We start from the raw sequence: 27,901 nt of genomic DNA, 5'->3' as shown, positions 1-27,901 counted from the left end.
GTTTTTCTATGCATTTGTTTTGCATATTAAATATTTTTTCTGTAGTTGGCCAAATAATTGGCCAAAAACTTTTACCAAGTGTAGTGTTTTGTTCTACCCTCATATTTATAATTTAAAAATATTACATATTACATTATATTACATTATTAATATATATATTTTTTTATGGTTTAATCGAATTTGTAGTGTAGGGTCATTAAAAACAAAAATCCCCCCCAGACATCACTTTTGGCCACTACTGTATGTGTGTGTGTGTGTGTGTGTGTGTGTGTGTGTGTGTGTGTGTGTGTGTGTGTGTGTGTGTGTGTGTGTGTGTGTGTGTGTGTGTGTGTGTGTGTGTGTGTGTGTGTGTGTATTATATTCATGTATATACATATATATATGCGCGGTATTGGATTGACAGATTTTCAAAAAATAAAAATAAAACACATTTTATGGTAATTGCCAGCATCAGAAATGGTTCTTGACCTCCATGAGTCAGATATTGCAAAACATATTTGTCCTTGAGACAGGTTGATCATCACAGAACATCTGATCCATATCAGACGTCTGATCTCAGCCACAGATCCGAGCAACCAATCTGACCTCAACGGGCAATATTTCAGTCTCATATAAAACATTTTTCCACTCTAAATGGCTATGGTGTAACCGCCCGTGCCATTTTGTGCACTCCTGGGGAATTCTCATACATCTATGGAGGTAAACGTGAGAGAAAACTGAGGTAAAGTTTGTTTTAATGACATGTAGATAAGCTGATGAAAGTGTGCGGGTCATCCTGCATCACTCACCCTCATGGCTGTAGAAATCCAGGGCAGAAAGCGTGACACACGGGTGTAGACGCCGGGCTTCTTGGCCATGGCACAGCCTGTGCCCCAGCTTACCACCCCCAGCAAACGATAGCGGCTGGTCTTAGACAGGACATCCGCTGCTACAAAAGGACCCCCACTGTCCCCCTGACATCATATGAGAGATGATATCATGTCAAAATCAGTGCACAATGCCACAGTAAATGGAAGCTAAGTGGGCAGCATCATTAAAAAACATTTAAAACATGCAACTTTCTTGAAAGTATAACCACATTTATACCATTTTCTAAAACGTACTGAAACATTATACATGCTATGAGAATGATGCAGTTTTATTTCGGTAAAAGTTTTCAATAAGGTTCCACATATTAGTTAACTGCATTAGTTAACATGAACTAAAAATGAATACTTGCAAAGCATTTATTAATCTCAGTTAATGTTACCAATACATTTTTTAGATCAAAACTTGTATCTGTTAATATTATTTGATAGACCAGAGCTAACGTGAACTAACAATGGTCAGTTGTATTTTTATTAACTAGCAGTAACAAAAATTAATAAATACGGTAACAAATTAACAAAATGTATTGCTCATTGTTAGTGTTAGTTAATGCATTTATTTACTGATGTTAACAAATGGGCCTTACTGAAAAGTGTTTGGTACCCTTGTATTAGTACTATTATATATTATTATAGTATTTATTATTTTTTAAATAGCTTTTTATTTTTATATTTTACTTTTATTATTTTTGTTCAGTTTGTTTTACGGTTTAGTAATTTTGCTGTACTTGTTCAGTGATTTTTTTTATACTTGAGTTTTTTATATATTTCTATTTAGATTTATTTCAGTTTTAGCAATTTTAGTACATCAACTTCAACTTATTTTATTAAAGTTAGTGGCTAAGGCTGGTCTTACAGAGGACCACCGCTGTCTCCGATAAGAGACAATACCAGAACTGAGCTCATATCAGTTCACAGTTTCACACAGCCACATGTACATTAGTTATGAATGTCTCCCTCTAGTGGCGGTGTGCAGTGTTGCTCAGTGATTTTCAATCCTGGTCCTGGGGATCCACCGCACTGCCCATTTTGTATGTCTCTCTTCTGACACACTTAGTACAGTTCACAGAGCTCTCACCTAAAGAGCTGATGATCTGAATCAGGTGGTGTAAATAAGGGGGAAAAGGGGACTGTGTACAGGGGGCCCAGAGGCATTGGAGGGCCCATAAGGATCTCCCCGATTTCTACAGAGGGGGAATATAAACCCACCCTGTAACGCGAGGGGCCCAGATGCAATTAATTGTACAGGGGGTCCATTTAACTTAGAGATACCACTGGCGGTGGGTCCCCAGGACCAGGATTGAAAACCACTGATCTAGACTGATGATGTCATAGACCGGCAGATATTGCACCTGGCAGGAGTCGGTTCCTCCCTTCTCATAACCAGCACAGAACATGGTGGTGGTGACCTGGTTGTCATAGTAATCAGGACCATTGCACACAGTATCACTGATGATGGGCACATGGGCTTCCTGGAGGACGTTGGCTTGAGTGCCTGCAAGAAATAAAGACACGTGAAGGAGGAAGTCAGAGTGAAGCACAAACAAAAGTTTATGATTTCTAGAATCCTTAAGTGAATATTGAGTGTTTTCAACCTAGTGTCATCTTTTGCCTTCAAGTCATGTTAATGTTCATATTTAAAAGAAGTGCAATGCATTACACTATTGCCTTACTCATTTTAAAAAGCAGTTAATAACAGTGTGTTGCGTTGTCACTTTTTATGGGAAGTAACTTTTGCTTTATTCAAATCAGTTAAATGATTAAGCTGCATTAGGTCAGCCGGAACCGGGAACACTTCCTATAACACCTGATGTACTCATTACATCATAAAAAGAATGTCATCTACACTAATTTTAGTCTTTCTGTTTATTGTGAGGTTTACTGTAATCAGCTGGATTCAGGCCGTATCCAGATCAGATGGTGGACCTGCACCTAGACATGACCACAACGCATCCCTGAAGTGTCAGCAGAGCTTGTGTCAACTAGACTCTCCCCTGTGAAGGCTTCATCGACACGACAGCCATCGGCACTGGTGCTCAACAAACTTGTCCCCATACGCGCGTGATGACTCCGAACTTCAACCAGATGAACTGCATAATACAATGTTCCGATCAAATCTGACTTCTGACCTGTAATGCTGCCTGAATCATAATCATACACTGTTCGTTCGTTGGCCAGAGGAGAACTGGCCCCCTGACTGAGCCTGGTTTCTCCCAAGGTTTTTTTCTCCATTCTGTCACTGATGGAGTTTTGGTTCCTTGTCACTGTCACCTTTCTTCACCTTCGTCGCCATTGGCTTTTGGGTTGCTTAATTGGGGGCATTTAATTTTATATTTAACAATATTATTACAACATTATTTTCCTGTTATCTCTGTTAAGCTACTTTGAAACAATCTGCATTGTAAAAAGCGCTATATGAATAAAGGTGCCTTGGCTTTTCACGATTATAATCTTTAGAACTTACTACTATGATCCAGGTCAATTCGTTTCAAGCTTGTTTCTCTTGTTTTCCATTGGTGATTCAGTTGCATATTGGCAGTGTTATGTGCATTAATCTCATAAATATGATCATTATGGCATGACATGAAGGCTGGCATGCTGTCAATTACTAATACGTGACCCTCAGTGTTTATGAACAAACAGGTAATGTGTTTATAGTAAATGAGAGCTTAGCAGGTAAGTGGACAGCATTATTAATAAACATTTAATGCATACAACTGTTCTAAAAGTATAACAATTTTATTATCATTATATACTATTCATATATATTTATTATTAAAGTGTAATATTATTGTAGTTTTATTTCATTTTATTTTAAGTTTTAATAATTTTATGTTCTTTTGACATTTGACAAAAAAAAACATTAATGGTGTGAATCTTGAGACAAAACAATGGCACTGAAATTTATGCCAGTGCAAATTGCTTTCAGTTAAAACAGCATTCTAGTCTGGGACTAGGCTAAAGCCTCGTCTGTGACGAGGACACAAGTGCACTGCATATTCAATACTATTAAGTATTAAATATCAATATTATTAAGGGATAACAAAACTGGAATGATGTGATAGAATCAACTCCATAAAAATAACCAGATATTCCCCCACCAAGAAAAGTATTTTATAATAAATAATTAATTAGTGCTTTTATGTGTTTAAAATTGCCTGGCAACTGACGGTTAATTCAAGCACAACAGCACTCACACAGCTCACTGACACAAAGGTCAAAGAGAGACAGTGAGAGACAGACAGCAAGTCTCGAGTTGCAGGTAAAGATGACTAACACTGTAATACGGCACAACAGTGACCTTTAAATAAAGACACAGAATGAGACATTACTAACCATAATACTCCATGTTACCCCAGCCAGTTACTGTACCTATCTGCCCATCCGCCAAACGCTGACCGTAGGTCGGAAGACACGCTGGCTGTATATAATCTAAAACACCAAAAGAGATTATGTCAGCTGGGGAAGGAAAACGGTTTCACACACAGTCATTCGCAATTCTCATGCTCCATCACCTTTGACCTTGTGATGAAGACAAGCCCACGAGGGGGGGGGGGGGGGGGGGGGGGTTCGTCTTCATCACAAGGTCAAAGGTGATGGAGCATGAGAATTATATATTATATATATTATATATATAATAAAATATATATATATATTATATATATTATATATTATATATATTATATATATATAATAATAAAAATAAAAAAATATATATATATAATAAACAAATAATACATTCACACATAATACACTTAACACGTAGTATTTGCATTTAAATACACAAACTCCATTTCACACTCGACAATGGTTTCGTCAGTTTCCGTTTCAATGCGCTGACACGACCCGGCCGTTATGTCATAAGCGGCCATCGCCCAATCGTTCGGTTTGGCTTGTGCACCTTTCCCGCTGGAAGACTGCGGGGCAATGGATGAATGTCCATGTGCTATCAGCATCGTGTGTGCACCCTGTTCTATGATAGTGGCAATGGCAGGGAGGAACGAGACGTGGATGAATGAGGTCAGTATGTATGTGTGCCAGTGCTGCTTCCCCAGCGGTGGAAGCTAATGTGTCTTTATCACAGACCTCATGTAGCTCCGCCCCTTTTTAGCGCTGTGCTTATTGTGTTCCAGTTTGTATTTCCACTGCATGAAGGTAAGATCTAACAAATTTATGAATGAACCGCTCGTTTTAAAATCTTCTACTGATATCTGTTATGATATTCGCTTCAAACATTGCAATGCTCACGATAACTATCGTTAACTCTACAATAAGCAAATCTACCTCACCAGCTAATTTCTCTTCGACAGCAATAGAAAGAGAGCTACAGCAAAAACAGAAGTTCAAAAACGAGGTTCCCTTTCAGGAACGTCGAGCTGCGTGAAACGCTGCGGGAACGCCTCTTGCGTTGTGCGTCATGAAGCACATATGGAATCAGCCCAATGGCGAGACGGAACGTCACGAGTGACGTCAACGACCAGGAAACTATAAAGCACACCCCTGAACACAATGGCGACAGCTTCTGTTGTCTTCAGTAAGAGCTCTGTGTGTGAATCTGTCCCTATGTTTTTGTCTGTTCTTAGTGATTGCTAGGCAGGAGTTTTTCACTTAAAAAACTATATATATATTCACATATATCAGTATGACGAGCGAGCAGCAATACAGAAAGTGTGTTCCCCCCTGTACTCGTTTTCTCACGGGTGGGGATACACACGATCTGTGTGTTGTTTGTTTGGGAGTGCAGCATGCCCAGTCAGCTCTCGAGGGGGCTGATTGTGAGCATTGCGAGCGTTTTCCATTAAGAACGCTCCGCTCCCGCCGATCACTCTTCGAGGACAGTGGTTCGGTTCGCGCTCCCCACGGCTCGGGTCCCGCTTCTGTCGAAGCAGAGCGGCGGCGCCTGTCGTGGGGATCGCAAATGGATCTGTCAGCGGGGTTTGAGACGGGCTCTGCCTTATCTCAGCCTTTACCTGCCAGTTCCAGTGCCTCAGTTCCGGGTGTGGAAGCACGCATTGCGGTTTCTTCCCCCCAGGCTGAGGCACCAATACTGCAGCTATCCAGTTCTGAGGAGCTGGATGTTGTCAGTATTGAGACAGGGGATGTTGAGGACTCATCCCCTCATTCCCCTGAACACGAGGAGCTTATGGAGGTGCTCACTCGTGCTGTGTCAAAACTAAGCATTGAGTGGCCAGCTGTTAGGCAGGAATATGTTTCTAAAAACAAGCTTGACGAACGATTTTTGCCGTCCCGCATTCAGCCTCCACGGCGGTGCCTTCCGTTTCTTCCCGATCTCCACACCGAGGTGTCGAGTTTGTGGAAGAGACCCGCCTCTTATCGTGTGTTTAGCCCCCAGACTTCCACATATTCTAATATATCGGGGGCTAAGTTATATGGTTATGGGGCGATGCCCAAGGCGGAGGAGACTCTAGCTAGCCATCTTTCTGCTGAGTCTTCCTCGTCTCTTAAGAAACCAGTTTTACCCACCAAGCCTCTCAGAAATACTCCGGCTCTGGTGGGTAAGGCTTATTCGGCGGCTGGTCAGGCTTCGGCGTGTCTGCACACGATGTCAATATTGCAGGCATACCAACCCGATCTTTTAAAAGATATGAGTGAGAGTGAGGAGGTCAGCACTGACGTGGTTCGAGAACTGCGTCAGGCTGCAGATTTATCTCTGCGTGCCACCAGGGAATCGGCTAAACTAATGGGCCGTTCTATGGCAGCCCTGGTGGCCGCAGAGAGACACTTGTGGCTTAATCTGTCTGATATGAAGGATAAAGAGAAAACTTTTCTTTTGGATGCTCCACTTTCTCCATCTGGTTTATTCGGTGATGCGGTAAACACGGTCATAGATAAATTTCAGGAAGAAAAGAAACAAGCTGCAGCTTTTCAAAAATTCCTCCCACTTAAAGTTCATGTCCCAGGGTCTGCTGGGAGAGGGCAGACCAAGCCGTCGACTAGCTTCTCACATAGGGCGCAACAAAGGCAGAGTGTCGCACTCGTGGCCCCCCTTCTACACAGTGGGAACAGACGCGACAGTCTCAGGCGAAGCCTTCTAGTGGTAAGACTGATCTGAGGACAGTCATTATGGCTAGGAAGGCTTCGTCTAAGAAGTCCTGACGCCACTGGTGTCAGGATGCTGAGGGTGGTCCCCACCGTGAGAGGGAGGTGTTCACCGCTTCAGATGGTGCCCGTTCTCTCACGGTGCCCTCAGGGGTCCCTTCTGCCAACCCCGCCTTCGTGTCGGGGCGCAGACAGGCCCAGCGAGCGCTTTCCCGAGGGACGCTCGCCCCATCTGAGGAGGGGTTTAGAGCAGTCAGACCAGTCGTCCCCTGCCGGTGCGCCGTTACAGGGCGCTGTGTCTGCTGCTCAAAATATTCCAGAGGCCAGCCTCGAGAGGCTGGTACCCTTAGTAGATTTTCTGGCAGAGTGGAAAAGTCTTCCAAAAATATCTCAGTGGGTTCTGCATTCGATAGAAAGGGGTTATGCCATTCAGTTCAGATCTCCTCCTCCTCGATTCAACGGGGTCCTGCCCACCGTGGTGGGCCCCGAGCAGGCTCTGGTAATGGAACAAGAGGTGAAAACGCTCCTTCAAAAGGAGGCTATAGAACGGGTTCCTCCTCCCAGCGAGGAGTCAGGTTATTACAGCCGATATTTCATCGTTCCAAAGAAGGATGGGGGATTGCGTCCAATTTTAGATCTGCGCCTATTAAATCGTGCTGTAGCCAAGCTCAAATTCAAGATGCTTACGCTAAAGCAAATCGTGTCACAAATCAGGTCCGAGGACTGGTTTGTCACGATAGATCTGAAGGACGCATACTTCCACATCTCCATCCTTCCGCAACACAGGAAGTTCCTGAGGTTCGCTTTCGGGGGCGAAGCGTAACAATATCGTGTTCTTCCGTTTGGCCTAGCTTTATCTCCCCGCACGTTCACGAAGTGCATGGACGCAGCGCTAGTCCTGCTGCGGCTTCAGGGCGTTCGTATACTGAACTACATAGACGATTGGTTGATTCTCGCTCAATCGCAGCAGCAAGCGGCTCGGCATCGAGATGTCGTCCTCGCACACATCAAAAAATTGGGGTTGAGGCTGAATGCCAAAAAGAGTGTTCTATCTCCATCACAGATAACATCTTTTCTGGGGGTACTATGGGATTCTGTGGCAATGCGGGCTCGCCTGTCGCCTGCCCGCATCGCTTCGATTCTCTCAGCTGTAAAAAGAGTAAAGCTAGGCCAGTTGCTCACTGTAAAGCAGTTCCAGAGACTGCTGGGTCTGATGGCAGCAGCGTCCAGTGTTATACCCTGCGGCCTGCTGTACATGAGACCATTACAGTGGTGGCTCAGGACCAAGGGGTTCTCCCCGAGGGGAAACCCCCTCCGCGTGATCAAAGTTACACGGAGTTGTCTCCGTGCTCTGGTCATGTGGAGGGATCCTTGGTTTCTGTCCCAGGGACCTGTGTTGGGAGCTCTTTGTCGTCGTGTAACGCTAACGACAGATACTTCCCTCACAGGCTGGGGGGCGATCATGAGTGGTCGCCCAGCCCAGGGTCTGTGGCAGGACCATCATCGATTTTGGCATATAAATTGTCTAGAGATGTTGGCAGTGTTTCAGGCTCTGAAGCACTTCCTGCCAGACCTGAGAGGTCATCATGTTCTTGTCCGGTCCGACAACACATCGGTGGTCTCTTACATAAACCATCAGGGGGGTCTGCGCTCTCGCCCGTTATACAATCTGGCTCGCCGGATCCTTCTATGGTCCCAGGGGAAGCTTCTCTCATTGAGGGCGATTTATCTCCCGGGGTATTTAAATCGGGGAGCGGACATCCTGTCGAGGCAGGGGCCGAGGCCCGGGGAATGGAGACTCCACCCCCGAGGTGGTGGAGCTCCTTTGGATGCAGTATGGTCGTGCCGAGGTAGACCTATTTGCTTCCAGGGAGACATCACACTGTCCACTGTGGTTTTCTCTCAGTCATCCAGCCCCGCTGGGGTTGGACGCTCTGGTGCAGGCGTGGCCGAGGTCACGCCTGTACGCCTTTCCCCCGATTGCTCTGCTCCCAGGAGTTCTGGAGAGGGTTCGCCGGGACGGGGTCAGTCTATTATTGGTAGCCCCGTTTTGGCCGGGCCGGGCCGGGCCGAGCTCGTAGGGGCTGGTCTCTCAATCGAGGTTGTTGAGACCATCCTTCATTCCAGAGCTCCTTCCACGAGGAGGTTATATGCCTTGAAGTGGAGGCTCTTCACTTCTTGGTGTGGAGAACACTTGTTGGACCCAGTTAACTGCCCAGTGGGTGCAGTGCTGGAGTTCCTGCAGGAGCATTTCTCCTCAGGGCTATCCCCCTCCACACTAAAGGTGTATGTGGCGGCACTTGACTTGCTGCTTACCATGTCCCTTTCAGTGGAGTCTCTCTGGGGAGACACCCATTTATAACTCGCTTTCTTCGTGGTACTTTGAGGCTGAGGCCTGTAGTCCGCACGAGGGTGCCAGCATGGGACTTAGCTATCGCCCTAGAAGGTCTTTCCCTAGCTCCCTTTGAGCCTATTGAAGAAGTTGCTGATAAGTTTATTACTTTGAAGACTATTTTTCTCCTTGCCATTTCTTCTCTTAAGAGAATCGGAGATATTCAGGCTCTCTCGGTTGCTCCTTCGTGTTTGGAGTTTTCACCTGGGATGGTGAAGGCTTTTCTCCACCCCAGGCCAGGTTATGTCCCTAAGGTTCCTACCAATGTGGCCAGACCTATAGTTCTGCAGGCCTTCTGTCCTCCTCCTTTTACATCATCTGATCAGGAAAAACTTAATCTGCTCTGCCCTGTTCGGGCTTTAGATGCTTACGTCCACTGAGCTGCCCTGTGGAGAAAATCAGAACAGCTGTTCGTTTGTTTTGGACCACCTAAGAAGGGGTCCCCAGTGTCTAAGCAGAGGATGAGCAAGTGGGTGGTTGAGGCCATCTCACTTGCCTCTGAGTCGGTTGGTCAGCCTTCACCTTTGGCTGTCCGAGCTCACTCTACCAGGAGTATGGCGGCTTCCAAAGCCTTATTGTCAGGAGTCTCCCTCCAGGACGTTTGTGATGCGGCAGGCTGGTCCTCACCGCATACTTTCGTCAGGTTTTATGACCTAGACCTCAGCTCCACCCCTGGGGCGCAGGTGCTTTCGGCTGAATTTAATCTTTTATTCACACAGTCTGTCACTTGCTCTTATGGCGACGTGGGTATTAGCGTTCCCGCAGCGTTTCACGCAGCTCGACGTTCCTGAAAGGGAACGTCCCGGGTTACGTATGTAACCCTAGTTCCCTGAAGGAACCAGACGCTGCGTGTCGTTGCCATACTCCCGGCATTCCCTTGATCGACTTGCTTCAGACTTTTTCCAGAAGCTGTCGCCATTGTGTTCAGGGGTGTGCTTTATAGTTTCCTGGTCGATGACGTCACTCGTGACGTTCCGTCTCGCCATTGGGCTGATTCCATACGTGCTTCATGACGCACAACGCAAGAGGCGTTCCCGCAGCGTTTCACGCAGCGTCTCGTTCCTTCAGGGAACTAGGGTTACATACGTAACCCGGGACGTTCTCTGTTGTGGAAAAAAGGATCTTTAGAGTTTTTAAATATTCTTCACACTAAGAAAAAATAGGTTATTTTAAGAACTGTTTGCTAAAAGGTTATTTGGGAACCAAAAATTGGTTCTTCTATTGCATCACTGCGAACTCCCCCTTTTGACCTTTATTTTTAAGAGAGCAAAATCTTTTCAGAATAAAATCCAACATATTTCCTTTCAACATTTTGGTTAACTATACAGAATATGAGCAAAAGCTTTGTCCTTCAGGAAAAGTACTGTCTTTTGTTTCGACTCAAGGCCGCGTGGAAATAGAGGGGCTTTGTTCTCAGGACGAGCAACCTGAGACCAGAGGGAGGTTTTACTATAATGCTGTGTACAGTTCACCCAGACAGGCTGGTAACATACCACTACTACCTGATGAAAAACACCTCAAAACAAACTCCAATTAAACTGCTGCTAGCAGAAGCAGAGATGTGTCCTTGTTACACATAGACATATCTTTAATGAACAAATGAATTGACAAAAAATAGCTTTGTGTATTTTTAAAAGATACTTTTATTCAGAGAGGTTAAAGCAAACATTTCCAATCATTTTACTGTCCACACCAAAAGCAAAAAGGCAGCCAATCAGAACAAATCGGATATTTAATATGTATTTACATGGAGCCAGATCTTGGCCATGGAAATTTCAATGTGCATATATTTCCTGAGTTACACTTTTAATGGTCCTTTTTAAAATTCTGTTGTCTATAAGTAACGTTGCACCTACATGCCAACTAACTCTCATTAGTATTAGTAGATTAGGTTATAGGGTTAGTAGAATAGACTTGCAAAGTGACTTATAGTCAGTAAATGTTTGTTGGGGAGACAAATAAAGTGTTAGCAGATGTTAAGCAGACAGTCTACTAATACTCTAATGATTGCTAGTTGACATATAGGTGCAATGTTACTTATAGTCAACAAAATGTATAAAGGGGACCATCAAAATAAAGTGTTACTATTTTCTGTAATTCGGTGTAAAAACTCACCAGTGAACTGCAGAGGTTTTGTCAGCGCCAGGACTGCAATGTCACGACTGTTGTCGTCAATGTTGGCGTCGACGAAGGGCAGGTAGCTACTGTGGTAGACAACAGTCTTCACCTCGGCAATCACAACGTTCTTACGGATGGGAGTGTTGTAGATCGATCCCATCAGAACCCGCCAGCGAGATACGTGACGATACCTCCTGAGGACACAAGCCTGAGAGTAAGATCTTGCGGATAGATTGATAGATAGATGTTTTGTTTAGCTTGTTTCTAGTTGTTAAGATGTTGCTAACATGTTTTAACACATTGCTAGCATGGTTTAGCATGGTTTTAAAGATATGGCTACAAAAAGATAGCCAGACGTTGCTACCCATTTTAGCATGGAGCTTGCATGTTTTAGCTTACTTAGAAGTTATTCACATGGAGCCATAGCTTGTTTGAACTTATTTCTAGAAGTTTTTTAACATGCTGCTAACATATTTTAACACATTGCTAGCATGTTTTAGCATGGTTTTAAAGCCATGCTATCTGTTACATAGCTAGATAGATAAGTTGCTACCATTTTTAACATGAATCTAGCATGTTTTAACACATTGCTAGCATTTTTTAGTACAGTAGTAAAAAATATAAACATCAAGTCTCCATTTATTTAGTGCTTACAATACAGATTGTTTCAAAGCAGCTTTACAGTGATAATAGGAAACTAATGCAACAAAGATTGTTTTGGCTGTAAATCAGATCTAGAAGAAAGTCATTGTCCAGCTTAAGTAAGTTTTTGATATGATTTTTACAACGGAAATTAATCATACTTATTAACTCAGGGGCTGCTTGTAGTGATGAGGATGAGACCGCCTATGCCGAGTCTGAGTCAAGACCGAGTCTTTGAAGGGTCGAGTCCGAGTCGAGACCGAGTCCGTTGGTTTTTAAATACAGTCGAGTCCGAGTCAAGACCGTGTCTTTGAAGGGTCGAGTCCGAGTCGAGACCGAGTCCGTTGTTTTTCAAATACAGTCGAGTCCAAGTCATGGCCGAGTCTTTGAGGAAGCAAGCCCGAGTCGAGATTTTGTCTCAACATGTAAGTTTTGATATTCATGATTTAATATCACCCCAGTTAATAATCAACAGTTAGGCCTACAGACTAAGCTAGATTGGGAATTGTTTAGAGGAGCAGTCTTAATGTCTTAATGTGGACTATGTTTTTACTAGTGATGGGGACGAGACCGCCTATGCCGAGTCCGAGTCAAGAGTCTTTGTCTTTGAAGTTGGCGCTGGCTTTGTCTTTGACTAAGAGCATTATTCTTTGAAAGGTCGAGTCCGAGTCAAGACCGAGTCTTTGAAGGGTCGAGTCCGATTCGAGACCGAGTCTTTGAAGGAACAGGTCCGAGACTAGTCCGAGAAAGCAGGAATCTGTCTCGAGACCGGTCTCGAGTCCGAGACCGGACTCGAGTGCAACATCACTAGCTGCTTGCACAACACAATTTTAACTGAAAACAGAAAACTTTTTATGCGTTCTGGATGTTTGAGAATATGGATGTAAAATGTGTGTCACTCACTCAGGAAAGCAGTGTGCAGCACTGACAATCCAGCGATCGGAAATGATGGTTCCACCGCACTGGTGAACTCCATCATACTGTAAGCTGACCTGCCATGGCCAAGAACCCTGGCGAGCATCGACTCCCCCCACGATCCGCTCTTCAGGTAGCATACGACGACCACAGTCTACAGCGACAGAGAGTCAACAAATCATGTAGCCTATTTGCAGTGAAGAAATATTCAAAATGCTACAAATTGAGTTGTAGCACTTACCCTGACAAATCACCTCTAGTATCTGACCTTTGTCACATTTACTGAAACAGAAATGAAACATCAGAATGTTTAAAAGAGATTAATAATATTGCAACCAGTTCTTAGCTTTTAAAAAAAATAATCTTATTACAATTTAAAATCACTGTTTTCTATTTGAATATATTTTAAAATATAATTTATTTCTGTGATGCAAAGCTGAATTTTCAGCATCATTACTCATTACTTAACAGTCTTCAGTGTCACATGATCCTTCAGAAATCAGTCAATACGCTGGCTGATTATTATCAATGCTAAAAAAGTATTTGCTGCTTAATACTTTTGTGGAAACCATGATAGCTACACTATAACATTCAAACGTTTGGGGTAAATTTGGAATGTTACAAAATATTTCTATTTCAAATAAATGCTGTTCTTTGGAACTTACCGTGAATCAAAGAATCCTGAAAAATGTCACAGTTTCCACAAAAATATTAAGCATATTTATTAAATGTTTTCAAAATGGATAACAATAGGAATCATTAGCAAATCAGCATATTAGAATGATCTCTGAAGGATCATGTGACACTGAAGACTAAAGTAATGATGCTGAAATTTCAAAACCGTTTATTTAAATTGTAATAATATTCACAATATTACTATTTTTATTGTATTTATGATCAAATAAAAGCAACCTTGGTGAGCATAAAAGTCTTCAAAAAAAAATGTATCATAATTATTATAAATCATAATAATTCCAAACTCTTGACCAGTAGTGTAATAAAAGATCAAGAGAGCGTCCAGAAAGTGTCTTTCTCCCTTGATGGCCATTAGCTGCGTATTCTGATGAAAAAATATTTTTGCAAGCAACATATTAATAACAAATATTTAATTATATTATAGATTATTTTTTAACAGTTTTTGGTAGACTCTTTAAAATGCAAAATGTATAGCTTGGTATAGAGAATGCTAACTGAGAGCTTTCTCCAGGTATTATAGTCACCCTTGGTGCAGTGATGTTCATGGTGCATATATTTATATTTATATTTATTCATTTAGCTGACGCTTTTATCCAAAGCGACTTACAATTGCTATATATTGCTGTCAGAGGTCGCACGCCTCTGGAGAAACTAGGGGTTAAGTGTCTCACAGTGGATTCGAACCCGGGTCTCTCACACCAAAGGCATGTGTCTTGTCCACTGCGCCATCACCACCCGCATTTAATCATATGAAAAGGTAATGTCTTACCAAGGATAAAGGGCTGTTTTTATCTTCTTCCCGTATGTTAACTCACTATCTTTCACGCAGAAAAAATCTCGGTCACCACCACTGTCAGGAGCACATGTGGCTGAGACATTTACTGCTCTGAATGGAAAGAAAAAATGCAAATCAAGACATAACTAAAACAATGATGAATTCCAGTCAACAATTTACTCCGGCTTGACTAAATGAATGTCTATACCTGAGAAACAGTGAGCCTGGCATGCTTGTTTGTTACCTGATGAAGCCCATCTCCTCACAGCTGATGTTGGCGATGAGCTGGTTGACGCTGGATGAGCAGACGTGTCTCCATCTCCGCTGGGTGGAGTCGAACACTCTCAGCCTCTGGTCAGCTGCACTAACCTGCACTGCACGACATAATCAAGACAGTCCGTGAGTTCAGAATATTTTAGTATGAATGTTGAGTGCAGATTTGTTGAGCATAAGACCTATATACATGTATAATAATTAGGAGTTTCACGATACCCTAATGTCACGAATCACGATTCGATACGTATCACGATACTGAACTCACGATATGATATTATTGCGATACTCCAAGACATATGGTAAACGGTTAACAAAAAATGTACTGCTGATTAAAATGCTAAATTTGGTATTACATTGTGCGTGTAAATGAATAGGCTTGGACTTGGTGCTGATAACTCAATGCACAGGACAATGGTGACACCAGAATAAAAATATTCATGATTCTGAAGCTGAAAATACAGAATTATTTTAGATGAATATGCTTGCACAGACTAGATATTTAAAATAACGCATAGGTCACTTTTTACTGATAACATAAGACATTTGGCATTATAAGGACCCACAAATATTCCCCCATTGCATTATTATACATTATATTTAACATTATATATAGTAGTTTAATGTAGTACCAATACTGAAACTCTGTAAACTTGATTTTTTCCCCCCCACAAAGTAACTTGTATTTTGGGTGAACTATACACGATACATATTGTCACTATCCACGATACATATTGTTGCATTTTTTTATTGTGATATATTGTGGCACGATATATATTGTTACACCCCTAATAATAATATTAAATTTATATATTTAAATGTAATTAAAAATGAACAATGTTTACCATCAAATAATCCAGTATCTTCTGTTGTTCTAAGATACGTGACTGAAAATCAAACAAACAAAACAAGTGTAATAAGTCTCTGGAGAGAATGCAGTATTCCATTAAATCAGCAGTTAAGAAGCAAACCAGAATTCCCAGAAAGCCGAGCCAAAAGTCTTACCAAGGGCCCAGATGGCGGCTCCCAGTCCCCCTAGTATGATCAAGATCACAGCTACCGCAGCAACCACACGATACGGACTGAAGATAGTCATCCCTGGACTTCCTGTAGGACAGAAACCAACAGGACAGGACAAAGCATGTATTTAATGCAGTAATGTGAGATTTTGTTCATGTTAAAATACATGCTTGTGAGCAAACACATAAATCATGACAAAGCTGATGAAAAGAACAGAACCATGAAAAAAATCAATAGTCCAAAGTCATCAATTCCTCTCTGCTAAAGTAAACGGGACTGAATCTCAGTGTCATGATTAGTTTTCTCTCCACACACGCGCACGCACACACACACACACACACACACACACACACACACACACACACACACACACACACACACACACACACACACACACACACACACACACACACACACACACACACACACACACACACACGCACACACACACACATTGGGTTTTCATGTTTTATGATGACATTCCATAGACATAATGATTTTTATACAGTACAAACTGTAATTTCATTCCCTTAACCCTAAACCTATCAACATATAAACCTAATTCCAAATAACATATCATATCCAGACCTGCATGCACTGATCATTTACCAGTTCTACCATTTACAAGCCCTACTTTATTATACTATGATTATATGCTCAATCAATAGCCATTATCATCCTATATAAAACACACAAATATGAATATAAATATGACTTTGAAATACATATGACTTGTGTATCCTGCTTCTCAGATGTTTATTCTGAAAAACACCTAAATAATCTCACATGAGTCTCTAGAGTTTCAGAGGATCTCAACAATGCCATACTTTGCTCAGATTTGCCAAGAAACAAAAGTTAAAGATTTTAATATGACCACAAACATTTCTAAATTATGTATTCAAAATACATATAAATAGCATGCACTCTTTTTTGGCTACTGTCTTATTTTTTTAATAATTGTTTGCTTCTCCTAATGAATTTATTCTTGACGTGAAAGAATACAATTAAGCAAAATAACAAGCCAATAAATCAAAACCGTATTTTATTGAAAGTTTAAAGAAAATAATATATTTTTATAATAATATTTATCATGGCTTTTTGTTTAACATGAATTTTTGAATGAATTTTTGTTCCCTTTCAGTCGATAACGTCAGACGTAGTCGACGGTCTACTGAATGGGGATCTCGCTAGAGAGCCTATCCTCTCCGAGTACTATTGAACGAGCCAATGTAATTGGCGTGCGTGATTCGCATCACACACTCCGCCCCCGCGGCGCGGGTATAAATACGGAAGTGTATGCACGCACTAGTTGCCTTTCGCTTCGGAGCCGATCGTTTGATGTCTCTGAGAGTGCGGTTGTCTACAACGAGCGAGTGTGTCGTTGTTCTTCAGGAAGACTCTCCCAGTGCTGGTGTTCTACAGCGCGAGTGCAGCGGTGATCGCGAGCTTTGAGCTCTCAACTGCTGTTTTAACAGCAACAAATTTCTAAATGTTTGTGTGTGTTGATGGCTGGTTAGAGGGCGGAAAAGTGAGTGCTTCACTGTTTCAGTTCTCTGTTCAGTGTTGCCGCGGTCATTTCCCTGTGTGCTCCGGCACTGGTGACGGTCCTATTTTCTGAAAGAGCAACACGGGTGCGTTTGCGTCTTTTTCAAGATGTCATTCCGCCCGTGCGTTTCTGGGTGCGGTCATTCTCTGTCTCTCTCTGATGGTCACAACTGTTGTGTCACGTGTTTGGGCTTACAGCACGCTGAGGCAGCTTTTGTGGACAGCTCATGTTTTCACTGTGGGAACATGACTGTCGCAGTGTTGAGGGCGAGACTCGCACGGTTGCTGTGTGGGATGGGTGACCGGAGGATAGTGTTGGATGTCCCGCCCGGTAACCATTCCCTGTGGGCTCCTCACTCCTCCCTTCCACTGCAACCACTGGAGCCTCCTGTGTTGTCTGCTGGTCCATCTGTAATGGGTGGGCCAGCGGTTTCACTCGGGGCTCCCCTGGAGGACAGGACGTCGATTGCAGCATCGGAGGGTGAGCTGACTTCTAGAGATGATGACTCGGCTGCATTGTCTCCCTCCGGGAGTTCAATGTTGCCCGAGCCGGATCCAGAACTATCAGCTATGCTGAAACGGGCCGCCGAGGCTGCCGGGCTCGAGTGGAACCTGCACCGTGTCCCGTTCAGTCTCGGTTGGAATCTGGAGTTTGGTGTCTTGGGGCGGGCCACGCTGGTTCTCAGCTCGCCGCCCCAGTGCCTTTCTTACCGAAATGCATGGAGAGCTTATCAGGTGGGGAACAGCATCTTTCTCTGCCAGAAACTGCCTGAATAGCTTTTCCCCCTCATTACCCTTGATGGAGGAACGGTGAAGGGTTGCGAAGGGTCCATCCATTGGAGCGGTCTGTCGACACAGGTGCACCTGTGTCCGGCGGCCGCTGCCTTTTGGGGGGATCCTCGTCTCCCCCCTAGGGCCTGTGAGTTTCGTCCGTTCCAACGGGCAGAGCTTACAAAGCCTGTGGGCAAGCCGCTTCCTCTTGCATGCCATGGCGTTCCTGCAGGCTAGGGCACCCATGGCATGCACGAGGGTAATCCAGACCGTGCGCTCATAGGTGAGCACCGCACTGCATCCGACCTCACCCTCCGGGGCACGAGTGTCGTAGCGTGCGTGATCGGTCTGGCGATGTCCAACGTGGTGGTCCAGTAGCGCCTTCGTTGGCTCAGCCTGGTTGGTATGGCGGATGCGGACAAGGTTCGGTTCCTGGTCTCCTTAATTTCCCAGGTTGGGCTGGTCCGCGACGCAGTGGAGAACTGCATCCAACAGTTCTCTGCCGCTCAAGCGCAGACGGAGGTCATCCGGCACATCCTGCCCCGGTGGCCAGCTGCTGCCTCCACCCACCGCCGGTGGCAGCTCCTCCACCTGCTCGTTGCCGTGGGCGTTCCCCGGCCGCCACTCCGCAGCAGCCTCCACCCAGGCCTCAGCATGGAGCCGGCCGCAGTAGAGACACCCAGCCTGCTCCAGGCGCTGCCAAGCCAGGTGGCAAGCGACAGCGAAAGCATTCCGGAGCGCGCCGCCCAGGAATGGATGAGATGCTCTTGGAGTGGCACGATCACTCCCTCCCCCCGGGTGAGGGCCGGGTGGAGCCTTTTGTTTGTGTGTGTCTGTTCCGCCGCTGGCTCCCTAAAAAAAAAAAAAAAAAAAAAAAAAAAAAAAAAAAACGGAGCAAGCGGTACCCACACTTCAAAGAGAGAGCAATTTCATCTGTTCCTGGGTCCCAAGAGGGCCAGTCTGGCGGGTGTGACCCTGTATAGCCTTACACTGGCTCTCAGCTGCCCCAGGGGCCCGCAGAAATGCGTTTAACCTCAGTGAGCCTTCTAAAAGCGACTGTGACTCATGGTCGCCTTGCGCCTGCTCAAGTCAGTGAATTCATCACACTTCATGTTGAGCAGAAATGCTCCTGAAACTCAGTGAAGTTCATTGCACTCAGGTGTTGAGCAGCAATGCTCCTGTAGCTCAGTGAGTTCATCACACTCAGGTGTTGAGCAGAAATGCTCCTGTAGCTCAGAGAATTCATCACACGCAGTGCTGAGCAGAAATGCTCCTGTTGCTCAGTGAAGTTCCTCGCACTCAAGTGTTGAGCAGAAATGCTCCTGAAGCTCAGTGAGTTTATCACACTCAGGTGTTGAGCAGGAATGCTCCTGAAGCTCAGTGAACTTATCACACTTAAGTGCTGAGCAGAAAATGCTCCTGAAGCCCAGTGATCTTTACATGTCTTTTTGCGTCCGGCGCTTGTACCTACGTGCCAAGTCAGGAGACGGACAGGTCTTCATAGCTGCCCCTTATTGGCCCAAATAGACCTGGTTCCCATCGACAGCCTTCCTGACTTCCCCTGAAACTCTTTCAGGGACGGGGCACGATGGCACACGCGTTCTTCCCCCGGAGATTCCGGGCGGTCTTACATCTGAACGCGGAGGTTCAGGTGGCTATCACAAGCATGTGATAGTTACCATCACTTCTGCGAGCACCCCCTAGAAATGGGTAGCGTGCTTACGCCTTTAGAAGTGGAACCTAGTCGTTGAGTGCATCTTCTCTCCAGAGGAGATCCTGAAAGCTTTTCGATCACTTCAGTGCTCTCGTTCCTGCAAAATGGGTGGGAGTAGGCTGTTTTCCTTCACCCTCAAAATGATGTTGCCCTCGGTGTTTAAACGACGCTCATCGTGTTGCAGAAGTGTGCATAAGCACGTTTTGATCGTCAGGTTCCTGAGGATCAAGGTCTTGTAAATCCTTGCGTCCCTCTTTATCCTCTTGGGCCTTGCCCTGGTGCGATGCACTGCAGAGACCGCCCCTGAGCCACTGCAGGCAGTGAGTTAAAAATTCTGTTATATCAGTTCTCCTGCTCGCGTGGTCTCTACTAGAGGGTAGGGACTTGCTCACTTTCGGTCAACGTATTGTGCCTGGAGTCTGGGCCGGCTAACTCTCACAAGCTGAGACCCCGGCTCGGTTTGTGCCCAAGGTTCCTACCTCTCCCGTAATAGGAGCAGGTGGTGAGCCTGCAAGCGCTGCCCTGGAGGAGGCAGATCCAGCCCTGGCTTCTCTGTCCGTTCGCTTGGACGTGTACAGAACGCAAGCCATAGACCTCAGACCAGCTCTACAAATATCTGTTGGAATTCAGCAGAGAGGGAAGGCTGTTTCCATGCAAAGTCGCACTAGTGCTTGCCTTCATTTCGGTAAAAATCCGAGATGCAACATGTCCACTTAGGTGTTGAGCTCCTCTATGATGAGTGTAAAGTGCTCCGCCTGGGCGTTGACGATATGCTTTGCTAAAACAGATTCTAGAGTTGGGGGCTGTACGACACCTAGTTGAACCGCTGCTTCCCGTGGGCTCCCTTCTCATGAAGCCAGTTTCACCGTGAGCCCGGTTCAAGTGTCGGCTTGCTGCGCCATTCCCCTCCTATGGACTGGATACGTGCGCCTTTCGACTCCAGTTGAGTTCCCTTAAAATTGAACCCTGTTGAGTTCCTCCACACCCCTCCGACGTCGGACATGCGGAACGTCTGGTGTTAGGCCTACCACTCGTAAGCCGTGTGGAACCTGTGTTAGGCTGGGTCCATATGTTGCGGTCCCTACGGCGACCCCATATGTGTATTCTTCCACGATACGGCTCCCTGCGGTGAGCCCGTGTCTTCCCTCGGCAGAGTCTCTCTGCCGTCACTGTCCGGTGTGTCTCCCCCCGTCTTAAGCTGGAGCCACCCCAGTGACATTCCATATGTTAGACTGCCCGGTTTCCGCCCAGTTCATATGTGTATTTTCCACGTTACCTCCCTCTGGGTTGGATATGGCTTCCGCAGCATCCCTTCCTTCCAATGTACGGGGAACGCTTTCCCAGTGGTCCTGTAGGAACAGCAGTGACTTCCCTGGCCTAAGCCCTGTCCTTCCCCGCCTTAAATTTGTGGGGGCATCAGGAGGCTTTGGTTTAGGCACTGGAAGGTGGCAGCGTTAGTGGCGTTTTCAAAGGTTATCCCCATTCAGTCGACCGTCGACTACGTCTGACGTTATCGACTGAAAGGGAACGTCCTGGTTGCGTATGCAACCCACCGTTCCCTGAAGGAGGGAACGGAGGACGTAGTCCCCTTGCCACTACCGCTGGACCACCGCTGACCCCGGGTTACTCTCGGCTCCTCAGCGAAAAGCAACTAGTGCGTGCATACACTTCCGTATTTATACCCGCGCCGCCGGGGCGGAGTGTGAGATGCGAATCACGCACGCCAATTACATTGGCTCGTTCAATAGTACTCGAAGAGGATAGGCTCTCTAGCGAGATCCCCATTCAGTCGACCGTCGACTACACCCTCTGTTCCCTCCTTCAGGGAACGGTGGGTTGCATACGCAACCAGGAAGTTTTTATTGTTTGCCATATTGCCCTTAAACTTAACTTAATGGACAAATTTTTCTTCGAGTTGATTTACTCATGTTAAAAAAAGAAGAATGCATCCTAACATTGTTCTTAAATGTATATTTTTATTTCTTTTACTTATATTAAAAGCCAATGATATGAAAATACATGGAGAAAAATCATAATAGGTGGCTTTCCTGCAAGTGCTTGATGCTAAATGTGTAAAATACACTCATAGGTAAAAAATCATATTTTTAAAGAAATAATGTACAGTTTTAGATCTCATGAGCTATAAAATAGCAACCTCTGAGCAATAATACAGGCCAGAATCAAACCTGCATCCCCTGTATTTCAAGCACATGCCTTACTCTACCAATGTACCAGAGCTCCAACCAAAATAAACTATATTCATTGACAAAACTCAATATGCTCCACCTAAAATAAACATGGATCACCAGGACCATATTCTTCTGTGGGATTTTTAATAATATTTAAAGAGGTCCTATTGTACATTTTCAGTAATGTTACTGTTGAAAAAGGTCTGCAAAGTTGCACAGTCACTCCAAAAGAATATACTGTCGCACAACGCGTGTACACTCCGCTTATTATTACACACACAGGGACGCACGAGAAGCAGCAAATGCCAAATATTAAAAATAAAAGGATTACAATGTAAAAGATTATTAATGTGTAAATAAAGATGTCCCGTAGGCGTAGATGGTCTGCTTGCGCGCTTTAACCTCGCGCACGAGCTGATCCGTTTCCTCGCTAGAGAAGCTTTCAGGCTTTCACCTTGCAAATTCCGCCATGTAAATAGCAAATCCGCCATGGCGCGAGCGCAACTGGCTTTTAAAGGGAATGGGAGATGAGACTCTGATTGGTTTATTGTGTGTTACGCCCAAAACACACCCATTACTTATTAAGAGAACAGGGACAACCCTTTTAGACCATGCGCCGGGCGTGCCAATCATTTTTCCCATCATTAAACTAGCAAAAGTGGGTTCGGACAAGCTTTAAGTGCACCGTGCACTTTAGATTATGTGCTTAGATCCTTAAAATAGGGCCCTTAATCTCTATATCAGTGCGTTTTTGTTTTTTTTGATGCCCTGAAACGCCTACATTGCAGTCTTGAGTTTTCTTCCGGGAAACTGACACGTCACAATATTCTTTATTTGAATAATTCCCACCCAAGCCATTTGCAGAAAAGGGAGGTGAGGCCTGGTTGAGTTATACTAACTGCCCATTATGCGTCTGGCATGTAGGGCACCAACGAAGGTCCTCCACTCTGATCGATTCTTATGTAGTGTGTTTAAACTTGTGGTTATGGTAAGGGGCGTGACATTTCCCAAACACCCTCGAAGCGGTTGACCAATCAGAACACATTGTGCTTTTCAGAAGGAGGGGCTTCTTAGAGACAGGAACTAAACAGGGTTGCGTTTCCCAAAAGCATCGTTAGCCAACTATGGTCGCAAGGTCCATTGAACTTTATTGGTAACGACAGAATTTGTGACCATAGTTGGCTTTGGGAAACGCACCCCATAGCGTTACTGACTGACTGGGAGAGGGAGAGAGATGCAGCAACAATGTACAGTGATGTGAATAAGGTAGGACACCCATGCTAAAGTTGCCTAAACAGAGGAATAAAAAATCATCTTTTGGAAATTTATCTTAATGCCTTAATTTAAAAAAATGAGGAAAAATCCAACCTTTAAGGACACCATTTTTCTTTGTGAATGAATAATGTATCATAAATAAATAAATGTTCTTCCTTAAAATACAGGGTGCTTTAATCAGGACACCCCTATGTTAAATTCCCATAGAGTCAGGCAGATTTTTATTTTTAAAGGCCACTTATTTCATGGATCCAGGATAATATGCATCCTGATAAAGTTCCCTTGGCATTTGGAATTAAAATAGACCCACATCATCACATTCCCTTCACCACACCTAGAGATTGGCATGGTGTTGTTTCAGTTAGCCTAATAGCTGGTTTGATTTGCATTGAAAGATGATCTTATGGAAAGTATCCCATACCAATCTCTAGGTATGGTGAAGGGTGTGTGATGATGTGGGGATATTAAATTTTTTTATTCCAAAGGCCAAGGGAACTTTATCAGGATGCATATGATCCTGGATCCATGAAATAACTTGCCTTTAAAAATAAAAATCTGCCTGACTCTATGGGAATTTAACATAGGGGTGTCCTGACTTATGCACCCTGTATTTTGAGGAAGAAAATTTATTTATTTATGATAGATTATTCATACACAAAGAAAATTGGTGTCATTAAAGGTTGGATTTTTCCTCGTTTTATTAATTAAGGCAATAAGATCAATTTCCAAAAGATGATTTTTTATTCCTCTTTTTAGGCGAATTTAGCATGGGTGTCCTAACTTATTCACATCAATGTATGTGAAAAATAATGTGCTATTTGAATATTCAAGCATGAAAACCTATTTCAGAGAGAAGCTCTGGTGCAGGGGTGTCCAAACTCAGTCCTGGAGGGCCACTGTCCTGCAGAGTTTAGCTCTAGCCAGACTCAACACCTGCCAGGAAGTTTCTAGCCTAGAAGACCTTGATTAACTGGTGGCCCAGATATGTTTAATTGGGGTTGGAGCTAAACTCTGCAGGACAGTGGCCCTCCAGGACTGAGTTTGGACATCCCTGCTCTGGTGTGATGATTAACAGTAGGCCCATGCAACATCAGAGTTCTGCAGATACTGTTCTGTCTGATAAGCCCAGAGCAAACAAACACACAAAACAGGTTACCGCAGCTCTGCATCAGGGCCGAACGCACAACCATTTGCATGGGTCATAGGGATTATGTCATAGGTCATTATGTAGAAACAGTCTCGAAGTATTTCAAGTAATTCTAATGATCCTCGTTGTGCAAACAAGCAAATGATGTTAGATGTTTCTATCATGATAAGAAATGATGAAATGAAGAAATGGTGGCGAATCGGAAGCTAATTTTCCATGATTCAGTGAATTGTAATTTCTAAGATCAAAAGCTGAGATAGGAATCCTATATTCTCCAACATTATTTCTTACACTACAGGATGTAAGCAGTAATGTACAAATACGCAGTCATCAGAGTACAATAAAATCTAACATGGTCATCAGATGTGAAGTGAAATATTTATCAAGCAGTAATGATTAACTGTATTTTATCCTGCTCTTTACACAATTACTTTCCCAATAAATTAATTATGAAGTTGAAACTGTTTTTTTGAACTGTGCAAATAAAAAGACGGCAAGTGATCGAAAAGATGTAAAACTAGAACATCTACTCTACCGTTGAAATGTTTTGGGTCAGTAATATTTAATTTTTTAAAGAAATTAATATTTGTATTCCTCAAAAACACATTAAATCGATCAGTAAAGATTTATAATGAATGATTAAGAATCATGAAAACAATGTATTACTGTTTCAAAAAGAATATTAACATTGATAATCAGAAATGTTTCTTGAGCAGCAAATCATCAAATTAGAATAATTTCTGAAGGATCATGTGACACTGAAGACTGGAGTAAAGATGCTGAGAATTCAGCTTCGCATCAAAGGAACACATTACATTTTAAATATAATCAAATAGAAAAAAATATATTTTTATTTGTACAAATATTTCACAATATTACCGTTTTTACTGTATTTTGATTAAATAAATGCAGCCTTGGTGAGCATAAGAGACTTCTTTCAAGAACTAAACAATTGTAGTAATCCTTTTGAATGGTAGTATATGTAGAAAATCAGTCATCTGCATGAATTGTGAAGTTTAGTATCCTTAAATTCCATTACTGACCAATCAGAAAGTATTTAAATATGCATCTAAATTATGAAATATTATATTTATCTAGATGCTGGACTGAATCTATATGAGAACTCTTGTAATAGTTGTGAAACATCTTGGTCATTTATACAAAGTGTTAAACAATAATAATAATTAAAAAAAACACCATATCAATGTCAAATAAGAAAAGGCAAAATGTGACCATCCAAATCTCACCGTGACTCAACTGACCAGTGACGTTTTTGCCAAGCCCGCTTTGAATAGCTACATTAGAGGTCAGAACAAAACTGAAACAGTGTGATGTTTTCGAGTTTGCTGTCTCTCGTTTCATTCCGGAGGATTTCCCCACTGCCTCAGACTGTTTCTACGGCACCTGCCATGACCCATTTGACCGGAGAACAAGTAGTACTTTTGTCTGAGTGGGGGGTGTGTATGAGACTGAGCTTCTTCATGGTACACTGCTCTCTCTCTCTCTCTCTCTCTCTCTCTCTCTCTCTCTCTCTCTCTCTCTCTCTCTCTCAAGACCATCATACCTGGATGATTAAATTTTTGCAGACAAATTCAACTTCACAACCCCCTTTAAATGGGGTTAAAATTAACATTAATCAGAACAAAACTGTTTTGTTAGCTCTAAAAGGTTCTGTATCCACTGTAAAGGAATGTTTTTGTCTTGAACAGTGTCTCTCATTTTTAATGAGAGAATTCAAATAGATGGTCACCTGTCAGATATTAAATATGAGCAGCCAGAAAAAAACTAGGATAATCATATATAGTTTTGTTTAGTTCATCAAATTTACAAGGTCGCATGAAACATTTAACAGCATTTGTTTTTGAGAAAGATAATAAAGGTTCAGCTTTCTCAAGAGTGGATATATTTACAGTTAACCCTAAAATAACCCTGATTTTCTTTTTATCCATTGTATACATAAAAACAGCTGTATGGCCAAATCACATCATGTCTTGACACCTTTTGGCCTTCTGTCAAAGTGATACACAGATTAAGACTGACCAAAACAAATCGTGTACATGACCCATCACCGGCCAGCTGTTAATCTTTAACAAACCAGTCGTCTGATGTCAAAAAATAGAGAGAAACAGCTTAGCACTCACCAATCTTCTTCTCTGGCATCTTTATCCAACAGAAAACTGACAAATAAGCTTGGAATTCCAATGGTTCCTCCTCCAAACTTTGGTTTGCTTCCTTCAGACCTGGAAATGTTAAGAAAAGTTATTATAAATTTAGTAATTTAACTGCTGTCATGGACAAATATGGGTTAAGCAAGTTAAATAAACCAAAGTGCAAATTGAGAAAAACTTCAGAGGGTTACAGACAGTGCTGTTATTAACAATCACTGTAAAATGTTTTTAACATAATGCTATAAATATACAAATATTGTTTCCCAAAATGTACCTTGTGGCAATCATTTCTGCCATTTCTACTCACTTTTTAATGGGTCAAACTTGTTGAAGTGCAATTTACCACTGCAAGATTGTAACCTTAAATTTTGATTAGTTTTTAAGCCAATTAAACTCAAGTTTTAAATTTAAGAGGGCTGAAATGTTTTAAGTGTTGAGAAACTTACTTTTTACTTTTTGTCTTTAGTATCTCCAAGTATTCAGATTTATTTTCTCAGGACATGAATCCATAGCAATTTTTTTAAGTGTAAATAAAAAAAAAGAAAGAAGAAGAAGAAGCAGCTAATTTCACATCCAGTTTATAATCAGTAAAATTCAATTTAACGAATTTTGTCCTGATGGTCCGTTACATAAGCTAGTTACAAAAAAAAAAGAATTCTGGACATGATAGTTATTATCATTATTGGATATAAATGGACATTTTGGAAATATATCAAAATTAATTGTCTTTTATTTCTGGTTGTCACTAATGCTCATAATAGTAAACACAGTTTTCACATTTACCTCTCCACTACAGGTCTTTGGATAAACTTTTGAAGTAGAAATAAAGAGATGAAGCGGTAAATCAGTTGTTTAATCCAAATATCCGCGCTGACATTTCCCTTTCCCCGGAGTCCCAGGCTCTTTTCTTGTTTGTTAAATGACGCTATTCTCCGGCAGTCAGAACAACTCTTCTCCTCACTCTCTCTGCTCTGTCTGTGCTGTTCGCTGGAGTGGAAACCTCCCTCTTCCGGTCAGTAGAGAGTCTCAGCGAAGCGCAGGTGTGTGTGAAGGTGCGCGCGCGCGCTAGACAGGTGACATCTGTGACATCTGAGAAATCTGTGTGCGCGCACCTCATCTCAACTTCAGGAGCAGCAGCTCATCTGATGAAGCACGTCATGAAGCGATACGACTGCAACTAAAGCATAACCAATAACCAGTATACAGCCATATAAAGAACATGATACCATACGGTAAATGTGTGAGCTATCTTGTTTGATTTATGTTCGCACATAAACACTGATCCTTCAAACTGAATAGCGATAATAAATACAAAAAGAATGTGAAAATACATTT

General features: G+C 43.1%; 1 protein-coding gene across 1 annotated transcript; it reads right to left on the bottom strand.

Annotated features, from left to right (window-relative positions):
• Positions 1–369: 369 nt before the first annotated feature.
• On the bottom strand, positions 370–27,545 carry hpn (hepsin). The gene is made up of 13 exons (XM_077214691.1): positions 27,350–27,545; positions 26,540–26,638; positions 15,743–15,844; positions 15,583–15,624; positions 14,709–14,838; positions 14,459–14,575; positions 13,235–13,275; positions 12,982–13,147; positions 11,434–11,630; positions 4,203–4,298; positions 2,219–2,361; positions 789–953; positions 370–691 (listed from the first exon to the last, which is right to left on the bottom strand). Exons 2-13 carry the CDS (start codon positions 26,556–26,558, stop codon positions 638–640), a joined length of 1,272 nt encoding a protein of 423 aa, XP_077070806.1. The 5' UTR covers positions 26,559–26,638; positions 27,350–27,545; the 3' UTR covers positions 370–637.
• Between the last annotated feature and the right edge of the window lie 356 nt (positions 27,546–27,901).

The sequence above is a fragment of the Siphateles boraxobius genome, unplaced genomic scaffold (assembly GCF_051911475.1).
Source record: "Siphateles boraxobius isolate OS27281-9 unplaced genomic scaffold, OSU_SipBor_1 68, whole genome shotgun sequence".
NCBI classification, from domain to species: Eukaryota; Metazoa; Chordata; class Actinopteri; order Cypriniformes; family Leuciscidae; genus Siphateles; species Siphateles boraxobius.
Note: the sequence above shows the minus strand (reverse complement) of the source record. Positions and strands in the feature narration are given on the sequence as shown.

Coding starts and splice junctions, on each gene's coding strand:
- hpn (XM_077214691.1), bottom strand. Junction 13,148..13,234: donor ACTAGAGGTGATTTGTCAGG/GTAAGTGCTACA, acceptor CTGTCGCTGTAG/ACTGTGGTCGTCGTATGCTA. Junction 692..788: donor GGATTTCTACAGCCATGAGG/GTGAGTGATGCA, acceptor TTACCTCCATAG/ATGTATGAGAATTCCCCAGG.